At 49.8% G+C, this 25515-nt stretch overlaps 2 protein-coding genes across 12 annotated transcripts in view; one reads left to right on the top strand and one right to left on the bottom strand.

The window, feature by feature from the left end:
• Window positions 1-596: 596 nt before the first annotated feature.
• Window positions 597-25515, bottom strand: part of LOC149330852 (putative methyltransferase-like protein 25) — a 135413-nt gene continuing 110494 nt past the window's right edge. For 4 of the 11 annotated variants that reach the window (XM_089561551.1, XM_089561553.1, XM_089561552.1 and 1 more), the window contains exon 4: window positions 597-2019. In XM_089561551.1, coding sequence (XP_089417677.1) covers window positions 924-2019 — 1096 coding nt within the window. In that variant the 3' untranslated portion in view covers window positions 597-923. The other 7 variants (XR_016285728.1, XR_016285729.1, XM_089561549.1 and 4 more) reach the window with 7 other exon arrangements.
• Window positions 10855-25515, top strand: part of LOC149330853 (serine/threonine-protein kinase D3-like) — a 30312-nt gene continuing 15651 nt past the window's right edge. Inside the window, exons 1-7 of the mRNA XM_089561557.1 lie at window positions 10855-11093; window positions 16640-16786; window positions 17851-17989; window positions 19650-19781; window positions 21822-21985; window positions 22902-23202; window positions 25029-25179. Coding sequence (XP_089417683.1) covers window positions 16643-16786; window positions 17851-17989; window positions 19650-19781; window positions 21822-21985; window positions 22902-23202; window positions 25029-25179 — 1031 coding nt within the window. The 5' untranslated portion in view covers window positions 10855-11093; window positions 16640-16642. The remainder of the gene's footprint in view (window positions 11094-16639; window positions 16787-17850; window positions 17990-19649; window positions 19782-21821; window positions 21986-22901; window positions 23203-25028; window positions 25180-25515) is intronic.

Consider the following 25515-nt stretch of genomic DNA (forward strand, 5'->3'; position numbering starts at 1 on the left):
CGTTCAGAGCTGCCTTGATAGTGCAGTGTCCAGGCGTGCTGCCATTGTCTGATACAACTCAAGAACGAAGCAGCAGATGCCCCCCAAAGAAGGCCCTTCAGCCAATGGCATCGACCGGTTATCATGGCCCTGCGGTTAATCCTGTTAAGCCACGGTGAGTCCCGTTTCATCTACCACACCCTGTGACGTCATGATGGCAGGTACAAGGGGATTACTCACAACTTCATGAGACTCTGTCGACGCCATCGGCTGGACTGCCTCCTTTTCAGGGCATTTGCCGCTTCGTTCTCTAGTTGTATCCGACTAAAGTAACTTTTTTTTTTTCTGGGACAGCCAAAGACACCGAAGGTCTCTCTACCAGAGCATTGAGCATGGTTAATTTGCAGTAATGCTTCATTTTTCACTGAAGCCAAGCATGCCCACATCCTTCACGACTGGCAGTGACTTGTGTGACTTCGATAGCCGTAACGTAACGCAATGCATCTGACTTAGAGTTTTCTAAATGGAACAAAGCTAGCCCTTCGTCTTGGTCCTGTATATGACCATACATGACTGGCGCTTTGCACTGCTACTTTCACACACGTGCACCAGACAAAGCAGATGGAAAATGCTTTATTTTACGATTGGCAGCGCTTTGGTGTAGTGGAGTGGCGGCACCCTCGTACCAGCACACGAGGTCTATGTCTGAAACACAAAGGCAACTTCCTGCTTAGTGAGGAGCTGGATGCTGCACACAGCTTGTGATGATGGTACACTGATGCAGAAGGTGCATTACACATAGTGAGGACTGGCGTGCAGATGAAATGGGAAGTCACACAGCAGACAGAGATCAGTTTACAACACTTCACACAGCGTCTCTTGATGGCACACAAATACTAAGGGTACTGACACAGTTAAAAAGAGATCTATGGTGCCATGTCTAGTTAATCACCTTCAACAGGCTGCATGAGGGCCACAATGGCATGACAACGGGGCGACAGCGTTGGGTCAAATAGCCTGACTATGTGTGCCTCTGCCACCACTGGCTGCTGTTCGAGCAGGAACACAAGCCTGTCCAGGAGCAGGAAGGCTTCGATGCAGCCTGCCCAGGCGACGCGAAGCCTGTGGAAAGCGGACAGCTGACGCCGCTGTTCGCCTGTGTATCGTCGCTCTAGGGACTCTGCCTCCGCCTGTAGTGCGGCCTCATCCTCGATCTCGCGACCCAGTCTCTGCAACGCCTGCCGCGCGTACTCGACGAACGTCTTGGCTCCGACCACACGACCCACGCGTCGTCCTGACCGTAGCTCTTCGTCCGTCAGCAGCATCTGGAGCAGAGCTCTCCAGAAGAGGGTGTCGCCGCTCTCCTGACGTCGGTCGGCGCACTGGGCGGCCAGCATACGCGCGTTGCGTCCGGGGTCACGGCAACCGCGGCCTTTGAGTAACGCCGACATGGGGAAGCCCGCGGGCGGCTCCAGCAGGTGGTAGCAGCAGCCGACGAGGCACAGCCCTCGCACCCTCGGCGCCGCCCGCACCGCCACTCTTAGCGCGCTGGGTGCCAGGTCGCCGCAGGTGTGAAGACCGCACACCACGGTGTCTTCGCCGTCTGCGCCCAGCACGTCGAAGCGGTCATCCACGACAGCCGTGAGAGTCTCCAGCTGAGGTAGTGGTGTCGTCTGCTGGGCCGCCATCTTGGCTGCGCGCTCGCGGGCGCTGCGGTTCCTCTCTTCCGAGCTGTCGACGGCGAGCACGCGAAACGAGTGCGGGGGCGAGCACAGCCGCGCGGCCAGGTAGCCCTTGCCGCTGCCCAGGTCCACAAGACGGCGCACTCCCAGCCTGCGGGCCAGCGAGGCGACCAGGTCGGCCATGGCGTCCACCTCGTGCTCCTTCTTGGGGCTCATGCCGCGCCCGGCGCCCAGGAATGGGGTGCAGCAGGCGTCCGCCGGGTGCGCCAGGCCGCCGCTGCTGAGCGCCCCGAGCGAGGCCAGGGTGTACCGCTCCAGCTGGAGCGCCAGGCGGTGCAACGCTGGCACGCGACCGACCCTGCATCAACAAAAGCACCTGCACTTAAAGGGGCACTGCGATGTTTCCCTCGGTACCGACTGGTGTCATTAAATCGATTTATCATGCGTTCCTGAGACCAGTGCAAAAAGAATTATTGAAATCGGAGCATGCAAACGAAAGTTATTGCACTTTGAAAATTCGAAACGAAAAGATCAGACGAAAACGCGTTTCATTCACCCGGTACTTAGATCGGGCGCCACCAATCAGAACCGCGCCTAGAGCACTCGCAGAGGAAGCTTGCTTTGTGGGGGCAGCCCACGGAAAGCGCATTTTGACGGCTCCCCCTTCCCCCGTCGTGTACGCGGCGCCGCAGACAGGGTAGGGGCAAGGGAAGCTCCCCGATGTTTCTTTGTTGGTAGGATTGCGAGGCTGTCGACTGTCCCCACCATCCCCACCAAACTTGCCTCCTGTTTCCTGTCCGGCCTTTCTCTTGCCGCGTACAAGAACTCAAAAGCGAAACTCTGGCTTCCGCGCATCGCGGCTACCAACGGTGCCGAGCTTTCGCTCGAATCCGCGCGCATTGCATCATGTAGCGCTCTTTACGTCCGCAGCGGAATGCCATCATTGGTTCGCCGCGCCGGCGTCGTCGACGCCAAACCAGTTTAGGAGGCGTTGGCTCCGCCCCCTGGGGAATTCCCACGCGCGTCAGCGAAGGGGCCGAGTGGGTGGAGCCGGCGGACCAACATTTCAGCGTGCAATAATTGACGAGAGGAGAGGGAAAGGCGCGAAGACGCGGAAATTCAAATTCTGACTCGAAAACGCAGTTACCCACGCACATCAAGAAAGCTCTTTTGATCAAACCCCTACCCAAGGACATGCACCCCACGCACCACGAAGGCCGACGAACAGCGAGGGCTCGCGCACTACACACCAAATACAGCCGACACGACAACGTGGCGTACGTGGACGCAGCGGAATACCGACAAACCCCGAGAAAAGCGTTTGCAGTGGTCGCGGTGAACGGGAACGGCGCCTCGGCGGCCGCGTCAATAGAAACCACCTCCTCCGAGACGGCGGAGGAGGAAGCGGCAATAGCCTTAGCTATAGCGAACACGCGTGCTGATATTATATTCAGCGACTCCAAAACAGCCATTCGCAATTTCGCGAGGGGCCGTATCACATCTACCTCACTCCGCATCCTTCAAAACACCCGCCTTCCGATTAGAGAAGTTGAATTGATCTGGGTCCCGGCCCACTCGTCTAATCCGGGGAACGAGGCGGCTCACGCGCAAGCCCGAGGTTTCGTCGACCGGGCAGTGAGCGCGCCCTCCGACCCGAATTTCACGAGGGACGGGTTAATCTCATTTCATGACATCACCCATCACTTTAGGCTGGAGAGGCGCGCATATCCCCCTCCCCACAAGTCGTTAACAAAAGCGCAGGAAGTCACCTGGCGCCGTCTTCAAACACGCTCCCTTCTCAATCCGGCTCTGCTTGCCCTCATGTACCCTGGCCAGTACGATCCAAACTGCCATAAATGTGGTGAAAGGGCCACCTACGACCACATTCTGTGGAATTGCGCAGATGATCCGCCTCCGGCGGAGTTGATACAGCTCCCTTCTCCCGAGCGGTGGGAGGCCGTGCTGGTCAGCTCGGACCCCAAGATCCAAGTGCGGGCAATCGAGCGGGCCAACGAGGTCGCCGCTAGCCATGGGCTAGCGGCCATCTAGTACGTGCCTCCGCAACCTGCTCTCGACGCAATAAATGTTTTACAATCCAATCCAATCTGACTACAAAAAACTCAGCTTCCACAAAACGCATCAAAAAATTTTTGCTGGAGGATATTTGTGACGTTGCGTCCTTTAGCATCCTAGGCATATCCCATCTTTGTTGAGACCCCTTTTCACAGCCCCTTTAAGAAGCACTTAAAAGAACTCTAATGGACGTTTGGGGTAAGAATCACTCGAGGAAACTAAGTTTGAAAGGGTCAGGTGGATCTAATGTGTTTCTTGGGAAAAGGAGATTTAGATCAAATAAATCTGAATTTTAAAATGTAACCTGTCGCAGGGAGAGGGAATGCCCTTTGCTGGTAGTTGTCATGTCCCGCATTCCCCCCCTTCTGTCCTGAAGCCACAAGTTCGGAGGCCATGCAGCAAGACTACAGTGTTAGCAAGACACACCGAGTTCAGACCATAGGCACTGCGAAAAGCGGCTGTAAGCCTACGCCCGGCAAGGCACGGGGGACCGAAGAAACCCGCTGGTCACCAACGCCCGCGTGCGGGGTTCAACAAAAGAACCACGAAAGTGTCTTCCCAAACAGGGCGCGCCTTCGGGCAGCCCAGCCGCGACGGACAATGGCTATCCGGGGTGGGCGACACGTCATCCACCCCCCCTTCGGGAGCCCGCCGTCGCCTGACACCTTCCTGCAGCTGTTGTTTCATCGAACCACCCATAGCTTAAAGGTGCACTAAAGAGGAATCTGAACTCGTCTTTTTGCCGCGGGAACTCAATCTGCACGTTCCGAGCATTCTTAGAAACTTCGATTTATTGCCCTGTGTGGCTGATTTTCCTAATTAAATCGAATTAACGTCCGGCTCCCGCCTTTTTTTTTAATTCTCCCTCGTACGGTGGGCGGAGTCGACCAATTCGTGGAGTGCCTTTCAGCCAGTCCCGCGGCGGCTTGCCGCTCTGCCATCGGCGGAGTAATACATAGTAGTCCGTAGAAGCAAATAGTCCGCGCGTATTTTTATTTCTGCGGGCTTATTTTACGGCTATATTATCTGCGAATGAAACTATTTATTCACGGAATCCTAAAAAACAAAATAAAGCGAAAGCAAAGCCTCCACGGAGCTGACTGCAAGGCACTCCACGCGTTGGTCGACACCGCCCACCGTACGAGGGAGAATTAAAAAAAAAGGAGGGAGCCGGACGTTAATTCGATTTAATAAGGAAAATCAGCCACACAGGGCAATAAATCGATGTTTCTAAGAATGCTCAGAACGTGTAGATCGAGTTCCCGCGGCAAAAAGACGAGTTCAGATTCCTCTTCAGTGCACCTTTAAGCAACCTCCGTGTTGCCGTTCCCAGAGGCTCAAGGCGGATCCAAGAACAGGCCTGCTTATTATGTTTCACGCCGGATATTCGCAAAGGACTGAGGAAAAAGGAAGTCCTCCAGGAACAGCCTAGGGACAATTCAACTCCAGCGACACATGCCAAAAGGCAGGGCTCTTACTGGGCGCCCTGCCCACTTGGGCAGCGCCCAATAAGAGCCCTGCTCATTGGCTGAAAAGGCGGCGACAGCGGCGACCCTGGAGGAGGACCTGGCGGGCTGCACCCAGCTGTACACGGATGGCTCCGTCTTGAAGGGGGCCTGCCCATCGCAGCGGCGGCCTGCATCTCTCCGGCACTGGGCGAGAGAAGGCAGGCGAGGCTACCAATCGGGGCTAGCTCAACCACAGCTGAGCTGGCAGCCCTACACGTGGCTGCCGACATCCTGGACTCGCAGCCTGCCGTACAGTCTGCAGCCATTCTGAGCGACTCCAGGGTGGCCCTCCAGTTCCTGCAAGAGCCACGGTGCCGACTCCCCATCGTCAGCAAGCTGGCAGCTAGGCTGAATGGAATCTGCTCCCGTGGCTGCTCCATCTCCCTGGCCTGGGTCCCCAGCCACGTTGGCGTCCAGGGCAATGAAACTGCCGATGCCCTGGCCAAAGCAGCTCATGGGGGATCCACTCCCTGCTGCACATCAGTGGTGCCCCTGGATGCTGCCCGTGCCATCACAGAGCGGCAAGTTGTCCTGGAGCACCCCGACCCCGGTGGCCCAAGGGACCCCCCCCCCCCCCCCCCCCCAGGTCCTGCCGGACAAGGGTATCCCAAGGCGGCAGAGGTCCCTCCTCCTCCGGCTCCGAGTGGGCTGCTCTTGGACTGGGGCAAGGCTCTACCGCAAGGGTTTGGCCCCCCTGCGCAGACTGCCCCCGCTGTGGCCACCAGGAGGAGACGATCGAACTCATCCTGTGTGGATGCCCTGCCTTTGCCGCACATCAGGCAATGCTTGCTGCTGGCTACAGGGCCCTGGGACTCCCGGCTGACACGGCAAGTGTCCTGTTGTTTTCTTCTGGACCCAACGCCTGCAAGGCCCTTCGGTACCTCCTGGCCTTCCTGGAGGACACGGGCCTGGATAGCTACTGCTAATCCACAGCGGCTGATGACAGCGACGGCGCCTCTTGAGATGCTGCACTTTCTCTCCCTTTATATCCTCCTTCTCCCCCTCTACCTATTCTCCTCCCTATCAGCACGCCGGCAGTGGTGGTGGTGGCAACTCGCTAGTCACAGGCCCGTGCTAATTTCCTTTCCTTTTCTTTCATCCTCTTGCTACTACTACTACGTCCGTGCATTCCCCTCATCATTTCTTACCCTGTATCGTCGTGTACACCGCTCTACGAAGTAAATATCGTGAATATACTTGTCATTTTTCCTGAGCGTCCTGGATAAGAAGCCGAACCCCTAACAACTACGGCCCCCGACGGGATAGAAGGCGAATCCCTATAACCGATGGTCCGCAAGCATCTGCTAGCCTTGTAGTCACCAGCAAATCGCAGCCAGGTGCGTGCCGCTCATCTCAACGGCCGCTAACATTCCGAACCGCGTACGCCTACCTCCGTCTGTCGCGACGCGCCAGCCATCGTCTGCTTCCATGGCGGCTGTAGCTGCACGATTTCGGCACCGACCACTGAGGAGGTGCACAGTTTCCTGAACCAGACTCGCACGGCGTCTGCACCTTTCCGAAACCAACAGCGTCATGCAAAGGGCGCCATGCATGGGCGTCCGGAGGGGGGGGGGCAAGGGGGGGCGGTTGCACCCCCCTGGAAAATCACTCACTCGAACCGTGAGTGATGGCCGCACACCAGGGGCGGTGGTGCGCTCAGTCAAAAGGGTAAAAGCAGCCCCGCATGGTCACATCTGCGAAATGCCGCGTCCGGGCGTGCGTCGTTCCGCCGTTTTCAAACCACGCCATCGTTAGCTCTACTGAAGGGCGACATGTTCCAGACATACAGCGGCACCGGCGAGGATGTGTTTCGAGCCGCCTTGAGATGGGTGTCTGTTTCTTTGATCTCTAGAGAGATAGCGACACGGAGGCAGACAGTGCACGGGGCATCTTGTTTTCGCCTATGTCGTTACGCCGGTCACCGATGAATTCTTAAGGAGGGAAGGACAAATCAGCCGTGTCCACCCCCGCTTTGTCGGGCTGCTCAGGGGCAAGCGGGCGATGAGTTGGCGCCGCCGCCGCTCGCTGTCTCCTCCGATCCACGAGTAGCGCAGTTCGGTAGAAGCGCCGCTTTCAGAATCTCCGGCAAAGGGGATTAGCTGCTTTTGTTCACGGCGACGCAGTCTCCCGAGGCGCCCCCACACCAGCGTTCTTTGCGTCTTCTGTGAAAACCAGCGCCTTTGGTCAACGCAGCCCGATGGCGCCTGCCTGGCTCGCCTGTCACCTCTGGCTGGGCCTCAAATCACAACAGCGCCCATGTACTGCGCGTGTCAGTGCATGGTAAAGAGACCCAGGTGGTCGACATTACCCGGAACTCTGTACTACTCCATCCCTCATAGCCTGAGTCGTTTTGGGGCTCTGAACCCCATAAAAACACAAAAACAAATTTTCCGACCGGAGTGGCGAGTGTCCCTTCCCCTCGGAAGTTGCGCGGCGTTCCTTTCACCCCCAAAGTGCGCATTCGGGGATACTACGGCAAGTAAGCCCTCGCACGTGTGCGCGCCTCTGTGTTTGTGCTTGGGTGTTTTTAGTGGCCGGTTGTCAGCGAAGCTGAGAACAACCAAGACAGCGGACGAGAAAACGACGAGCGGCGAGCAGTGTGTGTGGGGTTGCTCGACTGTGCGGATGCGCAAGCAAGATGGAGCGAGGTGTATGAAGCTGCGAGCGTGCATTTATCTTGTAAATAAGTTTTCGTTGTATATATAGTCATCTTTTGTTTTCAACGTACGCGTTCAACAGTTTTTCCAATCAATGTGTATGATGAGTGTGCACCGAGAGCGTGTAATGAAGCACAGAAGTGAATTTATCACACGTGTAATTACGCAATTCGCCCAGAAAAATCCGAGGCGCCTACAGTTGCTGTTCAAGGAAGACTGACTGAGTGACTGTAGTTGCGTGTTTGCGAACATATTGTGCTGTGTGCTGGTCATCAATCCGGGTGAGTCGAGAACCCGTATGCATGAAGACTGAGCACTCTTCTCCACGAAGTGATATAGCATCTTTTTGCATTTTTTATTAATTTTAGTTGTTTCTTCGTTGATAAACTCCAATGTACCTCTCCTAGCCGCGCTTTAATTTGCTGTTTGTAATTTTTCTTTCATGTGTGCATTTTGTTTAATTTTTATTTATATATAAATAAATAAATTTACTCCGCAAATAGCGCCTTTTTGCTACGAACATACCCCCCCCCCCCCCCCCCCCCGGGGCACCAACGGGGCCCCCCCCTGCAAAAAATTCTGCGGACGCCCTTGGCGCCATGTTGTGCCGCTGGAACGAATGACGAAGTGCAGCACCGCGAGAACCAAGTTCATGCATTGCATATGCGAATCGAAAGGATATTCCCCGATGCCGCTCACAGTCGAGTGACACTGTAATGTGACCACCGCCTACACGTGCCCTGCGGGGCTCGCTCTCACGTTCCCCTGATCACGTTACCACGCGTAACTTTCTCCGCGATTAGGGCCCGTGCCCACGTTCCTTTCGAAAACGTACCCTTGCAGTGACGCCTGACTAAACACAAATCTAGCCTGACTACCATAGCCTGACTAATGAGGTTCTGGTTCTGACAGACCGAAACACCGGAAGCGGAAAACGGCGGCGCTGAAAGGGGCATTTCTGAAAAGGACGCCAGTTGGGATACGGGCCCAGGCACGGGCCCAGGTGACCAATGTGCTCGCAGTACGTGCTTCGTGCGACTTCGCTGTCATCACGTAGGACTCGCGGTCATACGACGCTGCCAAGTGCCAGTACCAGTTACCGGTAGTGGAGTATCAGGAGCCCGCACGCAGCCAATGCGCATGCGCAAATCGCCTTGACGGGGTACGTGGCAGCTGCGCGAGCGCCTGCGGAATCGGGACCAATCATCGCGTGCTCAGCGGCGGTGGGCGGGCTCCCGGTACTCCGCTAACGGTACGGTAACACGGATGCTAAAGGTGTCTAGTTATAAAGCGCCGTAGCACACATAAGAAATTTTGCATACCGTGATCCGCGGCCGCCAGTGCGCTCGCGCCGATTGGTTCCAACGCAGCACGGATGCGCGCAGCTGGCACCTGGCGCCCTGAGGGCGGTCTACGCATGCTGAATGCAACGGGTTAGTTGGTAACACCTTTTTGGAAACATAGCGTAAAAAAAAAAAAGACACAGACGATGCATTAATTTGTACATATGTGTCGTCCGTGTCTTTCTTGCGCTATGTTTTCAAAAAGCACGCTGAATGGCTCCGTACGGAAGTGGATCGCGCTATGTGGCCCGTGCTTGGAGTGTAAGGGGTTACGGAAGAGGCGAAAAATAAAAACGTCTACGCTTGGTCTCCCTTGTCAGCTTGTGAACCAAGGCTGACAATAGATAAATGCCGTGATTCGGACCTGAAAACTGCCAATGACATTCGCTTAGACGGGCGCTCCGCTGCAAAGAAACGCATTTATTTTGTTTCACGACAGTGCCATTCAAGGAGATCACGTCATTTACTGCTAATGAAGTTCGCCGGACTCCTGCTATGTCTCGAACCTGAGACAGCAGTATCTGTAAATAATATTAATAATAATAGATGTGCGCTTTACACGCCCTTCGAAACTGCCGGAGGCAACAGCACAGAGCGGCGTCTTTGTTGCCATAACGACACATGCAACATATAGTCTAAACACGCATGCAAGTATCGCATACTACAAAATGCATACGTGCACGCAGGCGCCACCTATCGGCATTAGTGAAACGCTTACTTGCACATCTGACTGCAACAAGCACCTCCAAAACACATGCAATGTTCAACACCAGGTGCCATAAGTGTCGCTAACACGCGCAGTGCCGAAATCGACGAGTAGGCACCAGCTTGCCATCATAGGTTTCCTACCTTACGCATTCAAGATTCATGAACTCCTCGGTTCCCAAGCACAGAAGTTGCTGGTCTGTCAAGCTCAGGAGGTCCCTACCAACATCGTCGTCCACGAGACGTTCCCAGTGCTGCTGCGTGTAGAAATCCACCATGTGGGCATTGATGAACGAGCTGTGCTCCGCTACGAAATCCGCTAGTCCGCTAAGTGCTCTCCGCAAGTTGACGAGTCGCGGCGGAGAGATCGACATCGCAAAAACAGTCCAGTGCTTCTGCTTGTGCACTGTAACAAAATGACGAGCTTCTAACGCTGGCCGGTACTTCTCGGTACCTACGGCGACACACGGAATACGACCAGCTTGCACATGACAGCGATTACGCTGGCTACCATCATATTATAGTTGTATCAAATAACATAGTGGTGCCATGCCACTCTACACTCTATGGTTCCGTCGGAAAAAACGCTACATCTTCCTTCGTGTTCCGTTACTCGCGCAGAAGCGCTGGCGCTGTGAGCGTTGTTTTCAAGTGTCGACCTTGTATTGTTTTAGCTGTAGAAACATTATAGTAAAATAAATTTTGCATGCATGCCTTAATATACGTTTTAAAGTTGACATAAAAAATTTTCAGTGTAACGCTGTAGCACTATAACAATATACTGCTATTGCGTGTCGCTGTTTTTTGTCACTAGGTGCCGCGTGAAACGCATACTTATTTTTTTCCTCGCAATGCGCTCGAGTTTTGTCCAACTTTTGGTAGAGCCACTAGGTGCTCCTCCGATGCCAAGGTGCTCAGCAAGTGGTTGTTCAGCAGCAACCCGGAGGAGAGAGCGGTGTTTACAGTGTGCGTGCTCCTTGTGGTGGTGTCCGCGGCAGCTCTTTGCCTCCGCCGCGGTGCTCTCGGTGGGCCTCCTTTGCCCGTGGCGTTCGCTTACGGCGCGGGATATGCGTCTCTTCCCTGCTTGACCGGCGACTGTGCTCGCCCCCACAAGAAACCCTGGAGGGCTCGGCCGCCCGCCGCCCGGTAAGGGTGCCCCCCACCAATTTCAGCGTCCGAGTCTGGCGATTTTCGCCTTACGCCAGGAAACCGGATCTTCATCGCGGCGGCCCTGCTCTTGAGCGCACCCCTCGATCCTGTCGCGTTGGCAGTCCTCCGTCCAGGGCAGTCCCCTACGCGTTTGTTGCCGCTCGCTGCGCACCGAGAGAAGCAACACTGCCAACGCGACCTTCGAAAAAAAGGCAGAGAAGTGCAGCCAGGAATGGTAAATTACCGGCTCGCTCGCACCGCCTCGACGCGCAGTTGGCGCTCCTCCCCTCGTGGCTTGCTTATTTTTTTCTTTCCTCGTGACCGTGCGTGTTGCATGTAAGGGACAGAGTAAACTTTGCCGTCGGTGCTTGGTGTAAGACAATCAAGGATCGTAGCTACACGCTTGTCGGACCCTGGCCGCGCTGGCGAAAACACACGGGACTGCCAACATAGCTGTCCGAGCGAGCTGCCCAAGTTTATTACCATGTTGCTGCTGGGTTCATATGTGGTCATTCAATGACATTTACTCTGAGACGAACATTTCGTTCCCACGTGGGCCGGCCGTTCTTTTTGGCACTTGTTCCGTCTTCCGTGACCTCCGTCTCATTGACAGACAACATTCAGGGCGCCCGACAAGCTAGCCGCGCGTGGCAGACAAAAAACAGCTGGCAAAACCGGACTTCGCCGCGCTGAGCTTTCGGATGCCTTTCGGCGTTCGTTCGCGTCTGCCGCCGCAGCTCGTAAGTTCAGCTACCCACACCGAGCCGCCGTTTTTTTTTTTTTTCGAAAACAAAAAAACAAACAGCAAGTTTGTTCGCTGCGAAATGGCTGGCGCATTGCGTTTCAACGGTCCTGTGTAGAGCAAGGCAAAAAGCAGTTTGACGCGTTCTTATTTTGTTTTGCTCCACTAAGATCGCAGCGTGCGCACGTTTGAATGGGGCTGCAAGGACAAGAGACCAGCGTGTTTGTTCTAGGCAAATCTTGACCGTCGGTAAGCGGCGAAAAAAAAAAAGGGTAGGCCGAGACACAGTAAGCGAGACGAAGTGAACACCACAGAGTGTAGTTTCACGAGATCATTGAGGACTGTCACCCGCACGTATGGGGAACGGAATCTTGTTGAAAAAGAAGACACCTGCAGGCTCGTTTTTCTTTGTTTCGTGACACGACGCCCGCGCATCGTCTCGACCTTGAATACTATAAAGTTTCGGTTGCGTAACCAACCGAGCGCTACTTCGCTGTCCCGTAATCGTCATTTGCCGTGTGCGCTTTCTTATATGCTTCGCTACCTGTGTGATCGCGGCGCAACTTGGCGGAAGTCTCACGAAAGTGTACTCCGCCCCGCTCGCCCCGTATTCCCTCCCCCTTTTCACAGCGATACATATTCGTCGGGGCCCTTTCGAGAACCGATCGAGATGAGTGTCTCCGTCAGTCCGGACGAGTCTTTGAACTTTGGAATATTTAGCTGACCCGGCGGGCAAAGTGCCTTTACGCACGGCTGCCCAGTCGGTCAGTCGGTGGCGTGCGCGCGAATGCTGTACGCAGGCCCGTAGTCGCGTGACGAACGCAGCTGTCGCCGTTCTCAGCGCGAGATTCGCCGGTTTGTGCGTGCGGGGCAATTCACGCCATCTGCCGAATGTGCTCCCCCTAGACTGAGTGGAGCGCTATTTTGGGTGCTCACCAATGTCCCCAGGCGCGCCGCTTGTGTAAAGCTCTTTTTGCGATTTCATTTTTCTTTTTTTTTTTCAAGCAACCGTAGTGTTGCGCAATCCGATAAACCGACCCTCAGATTTTCTACAATGTGAAAGAGGCATTGTAGTGTGTGGCTGCAATGTTTTTCCATGAACAAGCAGAAACAACTGAGTAAAGCGGAAATGGGTTGCTGTGATTCCGTTTACATTTTTTATGAGCCGCATATGAATAAAATAAAATAAATCTTGAGAAATTTTAGTTGCTGTGTGCACTTTCTGGTCGTTGTATTACTGTCTGGTGACATTCCACCCGTAGTGCCTAGCGGTTTTTAGTCATTTAAGGTCTTAACTAAAGCAGTTCACTGTAATGTGGACCTACAGTTCACAGGTGACGAGCTGCAAAGATGTTATGGTTTATAAAACCTAGTCTCTGGCAAACCTCCCGGCGTTCTATGTGGAATTCTAGGTGAAACAGTGTGCATCCATCCGAACCGAGTGTAGATACATTGGTACATTGCGAAATCTCGAGTCAAGTTGCGTCAATACTATGTATTAATGAATTAAAAGGACAACAATGGTGCAAGCTTTCTGGTAGGGCTCATTTTCTGTATATCATTAATGCAGGTCTGTTTAAAACATACATTTAACTCTGACTGCGGTTTTTTGGCTGTAATATACATTTTCTCTCTTATTATTTTTCCAAAATTGATATTAAACTATACCAGTTCTTTAATATCTTTACTGGTTTCTACAAGAAGCATAAAAGACAGAAACAGCATAAAACACTAAAATAAATTGTTGAAAAAGGCAGAAAAAGTTCAGCTTCGCTGCAAAACATTAGCGTTTGGCTTTGCTGCAGATTATTTTTGAGAGTTCGCCGTTGTGCCTAAAGTGTTCACCTGGAAAAGTTCATTATCTTCAAGAAAAGTGTGTGAAAGTAGTAACTTCTGCGAAAGAGCCGGTCTGTAGCTAAAGTGTTGCATTTGTATGGTACTGCGAACACCACCACTCCAGAGTCCTGTGGGTTTCTTTCAGGAGCTTTCACTCCCACTTCCACCTGTCCTTTAGATGACAGAGAATTACTGCACCATTTCCTTTCCTCAAAAGTGCGTTGTGTTCAAAGGTGTTTCCAAAGGTGTTTCCAACGGGCAAAGCATTACGCAGAACTGGTGATGGTGTTGTGGTTCCATGGACTCCCAGGCAGCATTGCATTCCTAAAGGCGAAGCTTAAGTGTAATTAATCGGTAATAAGTCATTAATCAGAAATTAGTCATTAGTAATTACTCATTGATCAGCAAGTACTAATTAGCAAGTAATTAGTCATTGGTTAGTAATTAGTTGATTAGTAATTATAGTAGGATACAACTTAAAAAAAGCAGTTGCTAACACTGGGCCGCGGTCCGCAGCGTCTGGTATTACTCCATTGCCCAATCGCCAGTAAAGAAATCAGCTTTTTAATATTTGACTATCAAACAGTCCACATATCAAAATCCTAGAGCTCATAATTTTTCTGTTGTGATAAGCTTCTTGTTTAGGTAACAAGAAAGAAACGTTTAAGCGGTGCACTACTTTTTCGTCATAGAGGAATTCTGTGCGCGGAGGCTGAATGTGGGCGGAGCTTCACTGCAGACTTGTGTGACATCATACAGTGTTGACATCACCCAGTGTTGACATCACCAGTGCCGCAGAGGCAGTCAAAGTGGTGCGGAAAACTCTTTCGCCTCGGCGCACTTCAAACAGTCAAAGTGCCCCCCGAATTTTTTATTGCTTACGCATGCTCACACAAAGGTATAATGTGTGCAGCATTTGTGACACATGCTGACAAATGCAGGTAGATGGACCAGGGTAGGGACGTAGAAATGTTGCTTTTTTTTCGATTTAAATAGTTCTGCTTTATTCTTGCTGAACATCGAGTAGAGAATGTATCCACATGGTTTTTAATGCCTTTTTGTGCGTTGCTTGATGTTGACAGCATCTTTCCTTAGTACTCCTCATATTATTGCTTGCGGCGCACCAAATCAAATCTAGTTCACATCACCACCGTCATCTACTTAGGTGCATAGGTGTCCAGGCTTTAGTTTACTGATTTTAGCATTTTGCATTTTTATATTTGAGGGCCTGCTAATTGCTCACAGCTCTTGGTAACTTCTCACTAGTAGTAGAATTTTGTTCTCATACACACAGTATGTGCATTTATCCTTTACTGGCAAACACACAGAAGGAAGAATCCATCTTCAAAGGTCAGTTTTAATTGTATTTGTTTAGTTGCATTTTATCTGCATTGATTAGAAAAAAAAAGTCAAAACACTGAATGATCTTCTTTGAGGAAGAGACAGAATTTAGTGAAATCTGTTGTAGATAAGTCGTCTGCTGATCTACAACAGATGTTTGTAGAACGTAGAGCGTATGCAGATGCAAAGGGCAGTGTTAAAAGAGGAGAAGAAAACGTGACTCTGCACAGCATGTTGGTAATGTGATGCTCATGATTTTAAGGTGGGGAGCCTTGTCGCAGAACTTCTCACAGCTTAGAAAAGTGAGGAGCAACGTGAAGCCTTCCTGCGACTCAAGAGCTGTGCAATCCTGCTCTGGAGCCATCAACAAATGAAATGCGATACTTTTAGAGTGAAACTCTAAGTGTATTTGGCTCTATGTGATACCTGTAGGGAGTGTTCTAATTGAAAGAAAGCTTTGAAATCAAATCCGCGAGTGCTTGCTCTACCAGAATGCTTTCAAACTTCTGCCCAAGTTTGTCCACTTCTAGGGACAAGTGTCGTGTTCCTGAGCATTGTATCTTTGTCCATGTTCCTTTTGCGCTACTGTTCCTTAGCATCACTAACTAGCCAGCCGCAAACATTGTACACTTCACCGCGGCCCTGAACTTGCCAAAGGCTAGGTGCTCAAGTTATCACACTGACAGCTGTGCATTGACTTTATTTGTGCTGCACAGCAACAATCGTTGCGGACAAAATGGGCAGCCATGAGAATGGTGAAAACGCCATGGGAGTTGGTTGGTTGGTTGGTAAACATTTATTAAAACAGTTAAGGGGCCGAAGGCCCAGATTTAGGGGTCGGGCAAGACTCCTTGGAATCTGGCAGCCTCTAGAGCGAGACCGATGAGCGCTCGTTGGTCGTCTAGGGTAGAGCTGCGTAGACGAGCCTCCCAGGTATGTTGTGTGGGTGTTGGGATGTGTTGTCGTGGACAAGTCCAGACCATATGAAGCAGGTCTGCTGGGATATTGCAGTGTTTACACATCGGCATATACCGTTCAGGAAATATATTGTGGAATCTTTTGGGATTGGGGGAATGTCCGTCTGGAGTTGGCGCCATATGACGCCTCTGTCTTTGTGAGTTCTTAAAGCGGACCTGGATAGAGTTGGTGAGAAAGACGATAGTGCTGGAGCAGATCGCGTGAAGTGATTATGGTGTCCTTCCTGACCAAGGCGGGCATGTTGGGGGCGGGATGATAAGCTGCTCGGAAAGTGAGCCCTCGAGCTAGCTCATGTGCTCCCTCATTATCCTTCAGACCCATGTGGGCTGGAGCCCATATCAGGAGGGTCAGGTGTTTAGGAGGATTTGATATGAGTACGCGAAACGCTTCAACTGAAATACGGCCATGAGTAAAATTAAGATTGAGAACATGACTCTTCATGCCTCCTGCTCCGTACGCACTTCACATATCACTACAGCGGAGGAAGTAGCTATTGCTCTCGTGCTCTCCACTTCTAAAGCTAAAGTAGTCATAAGTGACTCACAGCGCGCCATGAGAGTGAACCTGAGGGGAAGTTCAGGGGAGGTGATGGGTGTAAGGTGTCGTGCATACACTGCACCTGTTCTGACCCAGTGTCGCACTGTAGGCCATGGAGCTGCCGGTGCTGAATGTGGCCGGCGAGGTGACCTTCGTGATGCAGGCGGGTGTGGTTCGCGACACGGTGACCATCGATGCCGGAGAGATGAACCTCAAGTCACTCAAGGACACTGCATGCAACTTCGTCCACAAGAGGGTATACTTGCACTGCTGTTCCTGTTCTTTATTTTTCTTTCTGCCTGCCCTGTTCCATTTTTTTTTGTTTTTCGTAATTTGATTGGTGCCTTTGTCAGGCAGGATAGTGTTTGTTGTTCGTATGCTGCATATAGGAGGCCGGAAAGGTGGTGGCTGGGGCACCACTGGGGAGCACACACATAGTGTAGCCTGTGTGGGTTGTATTGTGAAGTTTTTGCCACTGTGTCATGTTTATAGTGAACTTTGAAACAGTACTCTAGTGAAATTTGCATTGCAAAATTGAGTAGAATTTAGTTCAGTTGTTTAATTAAAGACTGAAAAGCGGAATTGTGTGATAACCAGGAGACGAAGTGTACTGGACATGTCGTCGTCCCCTGCAACAGAACAAGCTTGCCCACTGACCTAGCTGTGTTTGTTTTAATTCCAGAGAACTGGCCGAATGGCTTCTTAGGCAAACATGTGCTGGACTTGTTTAAAGTCCCCGAGTTCAGAGCTCAGCTTCAGGCTGCGGGCACTAGTCAAGCATTTGTGCTAAGCATACTCGGCGCAGTACCAAATTTCGCTGCTACTTGGCAGGTTTTAGAACTTGTTGAGCCTGAAGAACTAGCCTAAACATTGACAGGTGCTGCATAGGTGGTTCAGGTTAACAGAGATGTCGCTGCACCCATCACTCTTCATGGCCTGCAGCTGGTCTTGGTTGCAGCATCTGTTGCACAAACTTTGTAGCTGGTTTTGGTTGCAGCACAAACAAATTACTGCTTTCTGCTCATTCATGCTCGATGACAGTCATCCATCCTTTTGGGGCAGCCCAGCCACTTTGATGATCTGTTTGCTGTTCGTTCGATACATTAATGATGTAGTGTCAAGAACAGCAATCATCTGTCATTAATGTGCGTCCATACAGGGCTCACTATGATTCTTTGGCCTTTATGGTTGCCAGGCCACCTTTGGAAATCCAAGGGGGGTTCTGCAGAGCTTGCACATGCATGCGTGACAGCCTGTTTGAAGCAGCCTTGGTAGATGCTGCATTGGGGTGTGTGTGTGCATGTGTGGTGCACTCCGCAGCTGCCAGAGCACGGCCTGAATCGGCTGAGCGAGCGGCTGCTGCTGTTCCGGCACGACTACAACAGCGAGAACATCCTGCTCCCCATCAACGCTGCTTCCGACGTGGCCGAGGGCACCCTGGTGGAGATCGTTGTCTCGGGTGAGTCGCAGAGGCAGATCTGCAAGCAGGGATTATGGTTGGATAACGTGGAGAGAGAGGATTTAGGGGCAAGAAGCTCGGGAGGTTGACCTGACTAGCAAAAGATCCAGTTTGCTACTAAGGCTGCCTCTTCTGCTTTTTGGAAAACTACATTTTATTTGAAGTAATAATGTAATTAATTTCCCAATCTAATCTGCACTAGCGTAAATCAAAGTATAACGTTCCCCATGTTTTTCTTGGTTTCAGTGGCCCCCGACTTCTTTCGTATGTACAAAGCAGAGGAGGTCTATGAAAATTCAGAAGATTAAGGTGCATGCAACAAATTATGAATGAGATGAGATTAAAATAAGGCAGAGCAGCTCATTCTTTGGTAAAATTTGCACCCTCCTGATCACAGCCAGCTTATATTAGAGAAATTGGTGCAGCCCTTCAAAAATTGAGGAACAATTAAGCCTTGCCTTTCAAGAGTAGAACATGATAGTGTTATCGGCTCCTGTTCACATCACCAACTTAATTACCTAATTCCTTATTAGCATAGTTTGATTAATTCCTTGCTTCCATCGGGATTTTTTGCACGCGTCTAATGACGCCAATGATGACACTGGCTTTACTTTGACATGGGAACCATAATGCCGTCGCATTATGTCTGTACTAAAATGTGCCATACTGGTTCACTTTTGAAATCAAATGGAATGGCCAAGCTTCTGTTAGTTCCACAGTGAAAGTGCAAAAATTCTTTTGTTTGGCATTCGATATTTTGTGGCAAACACTTATGCTTTCACATTTTGCTGGTGTATGCTGCCATATTACATTACTGCCATCCAAAATTGCGCTAGTCTGAGGTGCATAAGATGTTGCCTTGTAGCCATAGTTGTGAATTCTATGCTCCATGAAGCTTTAATGCAATGGAGGACATGGACGTAATCAAATCAGGGAAAACGAAACTTGTTTTATATTCAGTAGTAAAGAAAAGCAATGTTCGGAGCCTCTAGCTCATGACATGCAGCAACAAGTGCACAAAATGTTCGTGCATGCACTACTCAAGTCATCAAGTCTTTACTTGCCAGGGAGGTTCTAGCAGGTTTTAATGGATGAAGTCCTGTTTCCTACTGCTTCAGCTAGCTTTCCAAGCCACTTTCTTTCATGTACAGCTCACCTGAAGAAATAAAAACTGTCAAGTCACTGAAAAACTTTGTATTTCTTATATTTTGTCAAAAGCTTGAATTTGATGTCTAGCGTATTTCTTGTATTTTGTCAAAAGCTTGAATTTGCTGTCTAGCATCTGACTGTTGGCATTTGCGAAATTCCATGCTTGTATGAGAGCGTCTTTCAAAATCCGTTGTTGCTTTGATACTTGAAGATGCTCAGTATTTGTTGGCATTGCTGCGAGTTGTTCTAATGCGTTCGCATTACTGCCATCACCTGCTCAGTATCTGTCCGTCTAGTGTTGTGTGGTGTCGCGACCCTCCCAAGGCCTCCGCCCGCCACCCACCTTTGCCCTCTACCCATCATCTCCACCCTCCAGAACCCCTCCACCCATCACCAAAGAACCCACCACCTCACCTCAGTCCCAGTGCTCCTGCGCTTTTTCTCGTTCGGGACTCAGTTTCTTAGAGGCTTACGTTTGCGGTGTTTACTTCCATGTTTACGGGGGCTGTAGCCAACAACCCGAGTGATGACGTCCAGATCCGGCCACACTCGCTAACGGTGCACTCGTACAAGACGCCCACCTTCTGCGACTTCTGTGGCGAGATGCTCTTTGGCCTCGTCAGGCAGGGGCTCAAGTGCGAGGGTGAGTGCATTCTGTTCGTCCACCTATTCATGGTACCTTACAGGCTGTAGACAGGGCATTGCGTACGGTGACGAAGTTAAAAAGAAAGATGCTCCTGGAACAGAGTAATGAAATAGAACAAATCCAGTACAGCAAAAACAAATGCAGTGTAAGGTAACGTCTAAAAATACCACGGGCAAAAATACAAAAGAAAACAGATCAATCAATAGCTTAAAAATAGAAAAAGGCTCAGACACAAGCTTGATCGATATGAACAGAAAAAAAAGTGGGAGGGTTTTAACACAGTTAAATCGAGTAGACGTTCAAAAGAATACGTTTAGCCTGGTTGGCTTGTGGTTTTGCTTTGCTGAGTCTTTAGCATGTCTGGCGATGATATTAAGTTCGATAGTAGTGTTAGATGACGATTGATGTGCAATGCACAGTGTACGAGTATGTTGCAGTTTAACACGAGGCGTGATCGGCTGCTGCGATAGCATATTGCTGTCGTGTAGTGGCCAGCGAAGGTGATCTGTTCGCGCCACCGCAGGTTTGAAACCCAGTCGCTGCAATATTCATTTGATTTCTGCATGGGCTGTTGTGCTAGGTTTGGTCAAGGTCATCCTCAAGGTCGAGCTCCACACAAGATTCTTGGTTGGGTATGACCGTGTTAAGTAGTGCTCTCGCCCTAAAACATACGGCAGGAATAGGTTGAAAGTGGTACACATGAGGAGAGAAAAGAGCCTAAGAAACAGGGTGCAAGCAAGAGCAGTGCTAGCACAAAAAAAAAATGCTTGGAAAAGTGTCCACGGAATGAATCAAGATTGGAAGGAGTGGTAATGAATTTGGGAAGACCACTCCACACACTGATGGCAGGAGGAAGCACAGATGTGAAAATGACCTCATTCAAAGTATTGTAAATGCCTACTAACTTTGGGGTGCTGTAAGATTGGGTATTAAAGAATTGAGATGCCCGATAACTGTGGAGAAATAATGATTTCACCTGCACAAGTTGGTTAGGGTGTGTCATTGAAGGAATTTGAGTTTCGAAGCGCGAGTCATTTTGTGGGGAGGTAGGGAGACACGGCTGGTGTTTTGAGCAGCTAGCAGCCAGCAAACATTGCATGTGTCTTGTACACGTGCCTATTTGGATGTTTCTGGCGTGTGGTATGTTGTCAATACTTCGTAAGAATAAAGGTTCTTAACCCTGCTCATGCCCTCTATATGTGTGCCAAGATTTTCTTCTTTATGGCGAGTGAATCCATTTGAAATTGGTAGAGGGTGATGGAATAGGGAAATAAAAAAAATTACAGCCGTTACTTTCAAGGTACGACGAGTGATTGCTGCTAGCTGGTTCATGAAAGGATTAACACAATGATGACCCCATGCATGGCTTCTATTGAACAAACATAATTAAGTAGCCTATGTATGATTCGGTGGATGCGTGACTGTGGAGAAGTGTACACCCCGCATCGCTGTCCAGGTTAGGGCCTCTGGTTCAAATTTGGTTGCCCGAGTTTATGTCAATATTTTTGGTGTGGAACGTGGCACGTGGCAATGCGAAACCTGGCGAACTAGGTTAACGTAACTGTAGTGCTGTGAAAGGTCTGCCATTGCCTCCTTGTTCTCTTTTTGCTTTTTCTAACAATGCTTGCACTCAACTTGCCATTAATGCACTCAGTCCTTTCACCGACTTGAATTTTTGTGATCAATTGCTTGTGATCAATTGTAACACCAACGCAGTGGTGAAGGTAGTGCAGTTACAAGAAAGACCAAGAAGAAAAGTCCAGTGCCAGTACAGTGCCTGTTTTGCTGTGATGCCAGTCGCCCCTGTCCCCAGGGCTCTCAGTAAAGGCTGGTTCACACTGGCGAGTCGCGGTGGTCGCACAACAGCTTTAAATCTGTTGGTTACTCTCCCTCCCCGTTTTCCTAGTGCTTCTGAAACCTCAACATATTGATCAAAACCGGTTGCGCGATGTTTGCGACTCGCCGGTGTGAACCGGTTTTTCTGCATGCTGAGAGAACTGGCACCTGCCAAGTGACTCCCCTGTCTACATTGTGCAGGATGTGGACTCAATTTCCACAAGCGCTGTGCCTACAAGATCCCCAACAACTGCAGCCACGCACGCCGGCGGCGGTCGTCCACCTCGATGTACCCTCGGAGCCCGACGGAAGCGGTCCAGCGGACTGCATCCAGTGCAGCTACTTTCAGTGATGACCACAATGCAGTGAGTCCTGTCTGTTATGCATAGCTTGTAATAAGGGAGTAATTACTCATTGACGTCCACCCGAGTGCAGCCATACGGCTACAATGGAAAGCTATACAGCTTTCTCAGAAACTTTCGTAGTTAAAGAAAAATTCGTCCTGGTCCGGGGATCGAACCCGGGACCACCGCTTCACCGGAGCAGTCACTCTACCAATTGAGCTAACCGGGACGGCAAGCTTATGGTAGGGCGAGAGCGAATTGATCAATAACTCAAAGTGGGAACAGTGTTGACCAAATGTTTAGGGGAATCCCCCAAGGTGGAGTAGAAGATGCATAGCTTGTTGCTACAGTACCGGTACGAATGCAGTGGGATTTATTAATGCTAAAGCATTATTAGTCCAATTACAAGGAAAGCCGGCGACGTGCATGTGCATGTGTGTGCGTGCGTGCATGTACGTGCACGATTTGGTTGCTATTAGTATCCTGAAGTTGAAATCATGTGTCATGAACATTATCCGTCCATAGGAAAGCTATTTGGAGCAAAAGAACAAAACTGTGCTTATCACAATCATAGACTGAATGTGCACCATATGTTCCTTCTCATTTAGGAGCTGACCGTATCTTCAACATAAAATTTGTTAGTAGGCACCCAAAGTGCTCGTTTGTAGTTTATTTCTTGAATTACAAGACACACGTATGCATATGGAGCTGCCTCTACCTGCCACATTAAAGGCATTCAGATTTTGCACATTCGGTATTTGACTGTGCCAGTACATTTGATGACACTGGTGAGGAGGATTTGCTTTGAGGCTTTCCCACTTATTTCAAAGTGATGGCTGGGAGAAAGAGAATGATGATGATAAGAATGGCATTTGTGATGTTTTCTGGAGGGGGTCACTGTGATGATGATGATGATGGTGTTTTCTTCCACGTGCAGCTGCTGTGCAGTGGGAGCAGCAGTTCGTCCGGGTCGCGGGAGAAGCGCTCCCCGTCGCTGAACATGGGGCGTCCCGCGTGGGTGGAGCGGGAGCTGGCGGGCCGCATCTGCATCCCGCACACCTTTGTGGTGCACTCGTACGCCAAGCCCACGGTGTGCCAGCACTGCAAGCGGCTGCTCAAGGGCCTCTTCCGCCAGGGGCTGCAGTGCAAGGACTGCAAGTTCAACGTGCACAAGCGCTGCATGGACAAGATCCCCATGGACTGCACGGGGGAGGCACCCCGCGAGTGGGCTGACGCCTGTGAGTGTGTGCACACCCTGGTGTGGTGGGGGCACAGAAACAGAGACAAATCAGTTTGGTTGTTCTTAGCGTAACATCGGTTATTCTTAGTGTGACATTGATTGCTTTTAGCGTAACATTGGTTATTCTTAGTTTAACATTGGTCGTTCTTAGTGTAACATTGGTCGTTCTTAGCATAACATTGGTTATTCTTAGCGCAACATTTGTTATTCTTAGCGTAACACTGGTTATTCTTAGCGTAACACTGGTTATTCTTAGCGTAACATTGGTTATTCTTAGTGTAACATTGGTTGTTTTTAGTGTAACATTGGTTATTCTTAGTGCAACATTTGTTATTCTTAGCGTAACACTGGTTGTTATTCTTAGCACAACACTGGTTATTCTTAGCGTAACACTGGTTATTCTTAGCGTAACACTGGTTATTCTTAGCGTAACATTGGTTATTCTTAGTGTAACATTGGTCGTTCTTAGTGTAACATTGGTTGTTCTTAGCGTAACATTGTTTTTAGCATAACATTGGTTGTTCTTAGCATAGCATGAGGACACAAACAGAGACTGGGTAGGTCTTGTGTCTTGTTTGAATTTTTTGTTGTGCTAAGAACAACTTGAGATATACATCCATTTAGCGCAACAATATGTCCTTCATAACAGCGCTCACACAGAAAAGGTTCATGGGATAAAAGTCAAGACAGGTTCATTTAGTTATTCTTAGCTCAACAAAAAGACTAGAACGAAGAGAGGACAGATCTTGTGCATTGCTTTTGTCTTCGTGTAAATGTTTACCAGCTAGATTAATTGTTTTCAAGACAGAGAAGTCAACACAAATTGGTTTAGTTTAGTAGGCATTAAGACGGAAACAGGGATGGCATAGGTATTTTTTGTTTGTGTGTGCCAAGAGCAACTTAACAGACATGCACCAACTACACAGTAAAGCCTCGTTATTTTGGATTTCAAGGAAGTGAAAAAAACAATAAATTACAAATTATATGAATGGCAAATAATCAAATGGCCCTCCTACTAACTAAAAAACAAAAGCAAAATTTATTTGGTGGAAAGCTGGTCAATAGTCATGTCCTTTTAAGACGAAAACTCTGCTACAACACTGATTGTTTGCAGTTCTGTCAAATGGTTTTAATTATATGTCACCTATGTAAAAAGAGTAAAGAGCCCATGCAACACTTAGATGACGAGTGAAAGCAACTGTCACATTGTAACTCCCTTTACACAATGCGTTAGATGATGACTGGATCATTCTGGGTAATGACAGTACATTCAAAGGATGAAAGGGGGCGAGAGGTGACTTCATTGTGTGCGACAGGATGATGAGGAGGGATGGGCCAAAGTCGGCTGCTTTCCTGTGCAGTTAAAAAAAGGGCTGGTATTTGTGTAACCAATGTTTTTATTTTTGTATGTTCCTTGCAGGTTAACTTATTCGGATACCTGCAAGAACTAACCCAGTCAAAATTGGGTTCCAAAAGAAGCAGCACAGATGTACTGGCTCAAGATTCGTGAAACATGTTCACAGAAAAGCACTTCGTCATTTGTCACTTTGTAGTGATAAAAAATTGGCTTGCCTGGTAGCCTCACTGGTAGCCTCAGAAAATTGAAGCTGAGGTTTTTTGTTTTCTTTGTGTCATCAATTTAAAGTGAAGCAGTGAGCTATGTGCGTTGCAAATGTTGGTTGTATGCCTAAGTGGCCAGTTCTGCCCACCTCTGGTAATTAGAGTGAAAGCAGAGACAGCAACCATGGTTGCGATTGTCCGTTTTCACAGAGATGGGTTGCTGACTAGTATCTTCTGGTGTGTTGTGTGTTTGTGGATGTGCAGCCCAGGACAACTCTGAGAGCAGCTCTGAGCTTGAGAACAATGGCGAGCGGGACAACGTGGAGGATGACTCGGACACGGAGAGCGAACAGCACGAACCTCGGCCTTCAGCTGCGGACAGCCACGAGGACGAACTGCCCAAGGCTAACCTGGAGTGAGTGGTGCACTGTTTGGAATGGAATGTTTGACAGTGCGCCTAATTTGGATAGATCACATGTAGACATGCAAGTTGAGATGCTGTTTGCAAAACGAAATAAAGCAGTTATGTTCCATGTGTCACATAGCGTAGAACTTATAGGAAAGTTTTCTCTCTCCTTTTTCTTGTTTTGTTTTTATGCATGCAAAGGAAGTCTTGGTAAACAAATGACTAGGTATTTAGTCTGTGCAGGGTGGACATTCCTTCCTTTCATTAGGGCTGAGTCTCAAGTGCTGTTGCTGTAATGAGTGTACATTGCAGTTCTCTGCATTCTTTCTTAAGGATAACTAGCAT

Source organism: Amblyomma mixtum, chromosome 9, assembly GCF_055824585.1.
Source record: "Amblyomma mixtum isolate Tamu chromosome 9, ASM5582458v1, whole genome shotgun sequence".
Lineage (NCBI taxonomy): Eukaryota > Metazoa > Arthropoda > Arachnida > Ixodida > Ixodidae > Amblyomma > Amblyomma mixtum.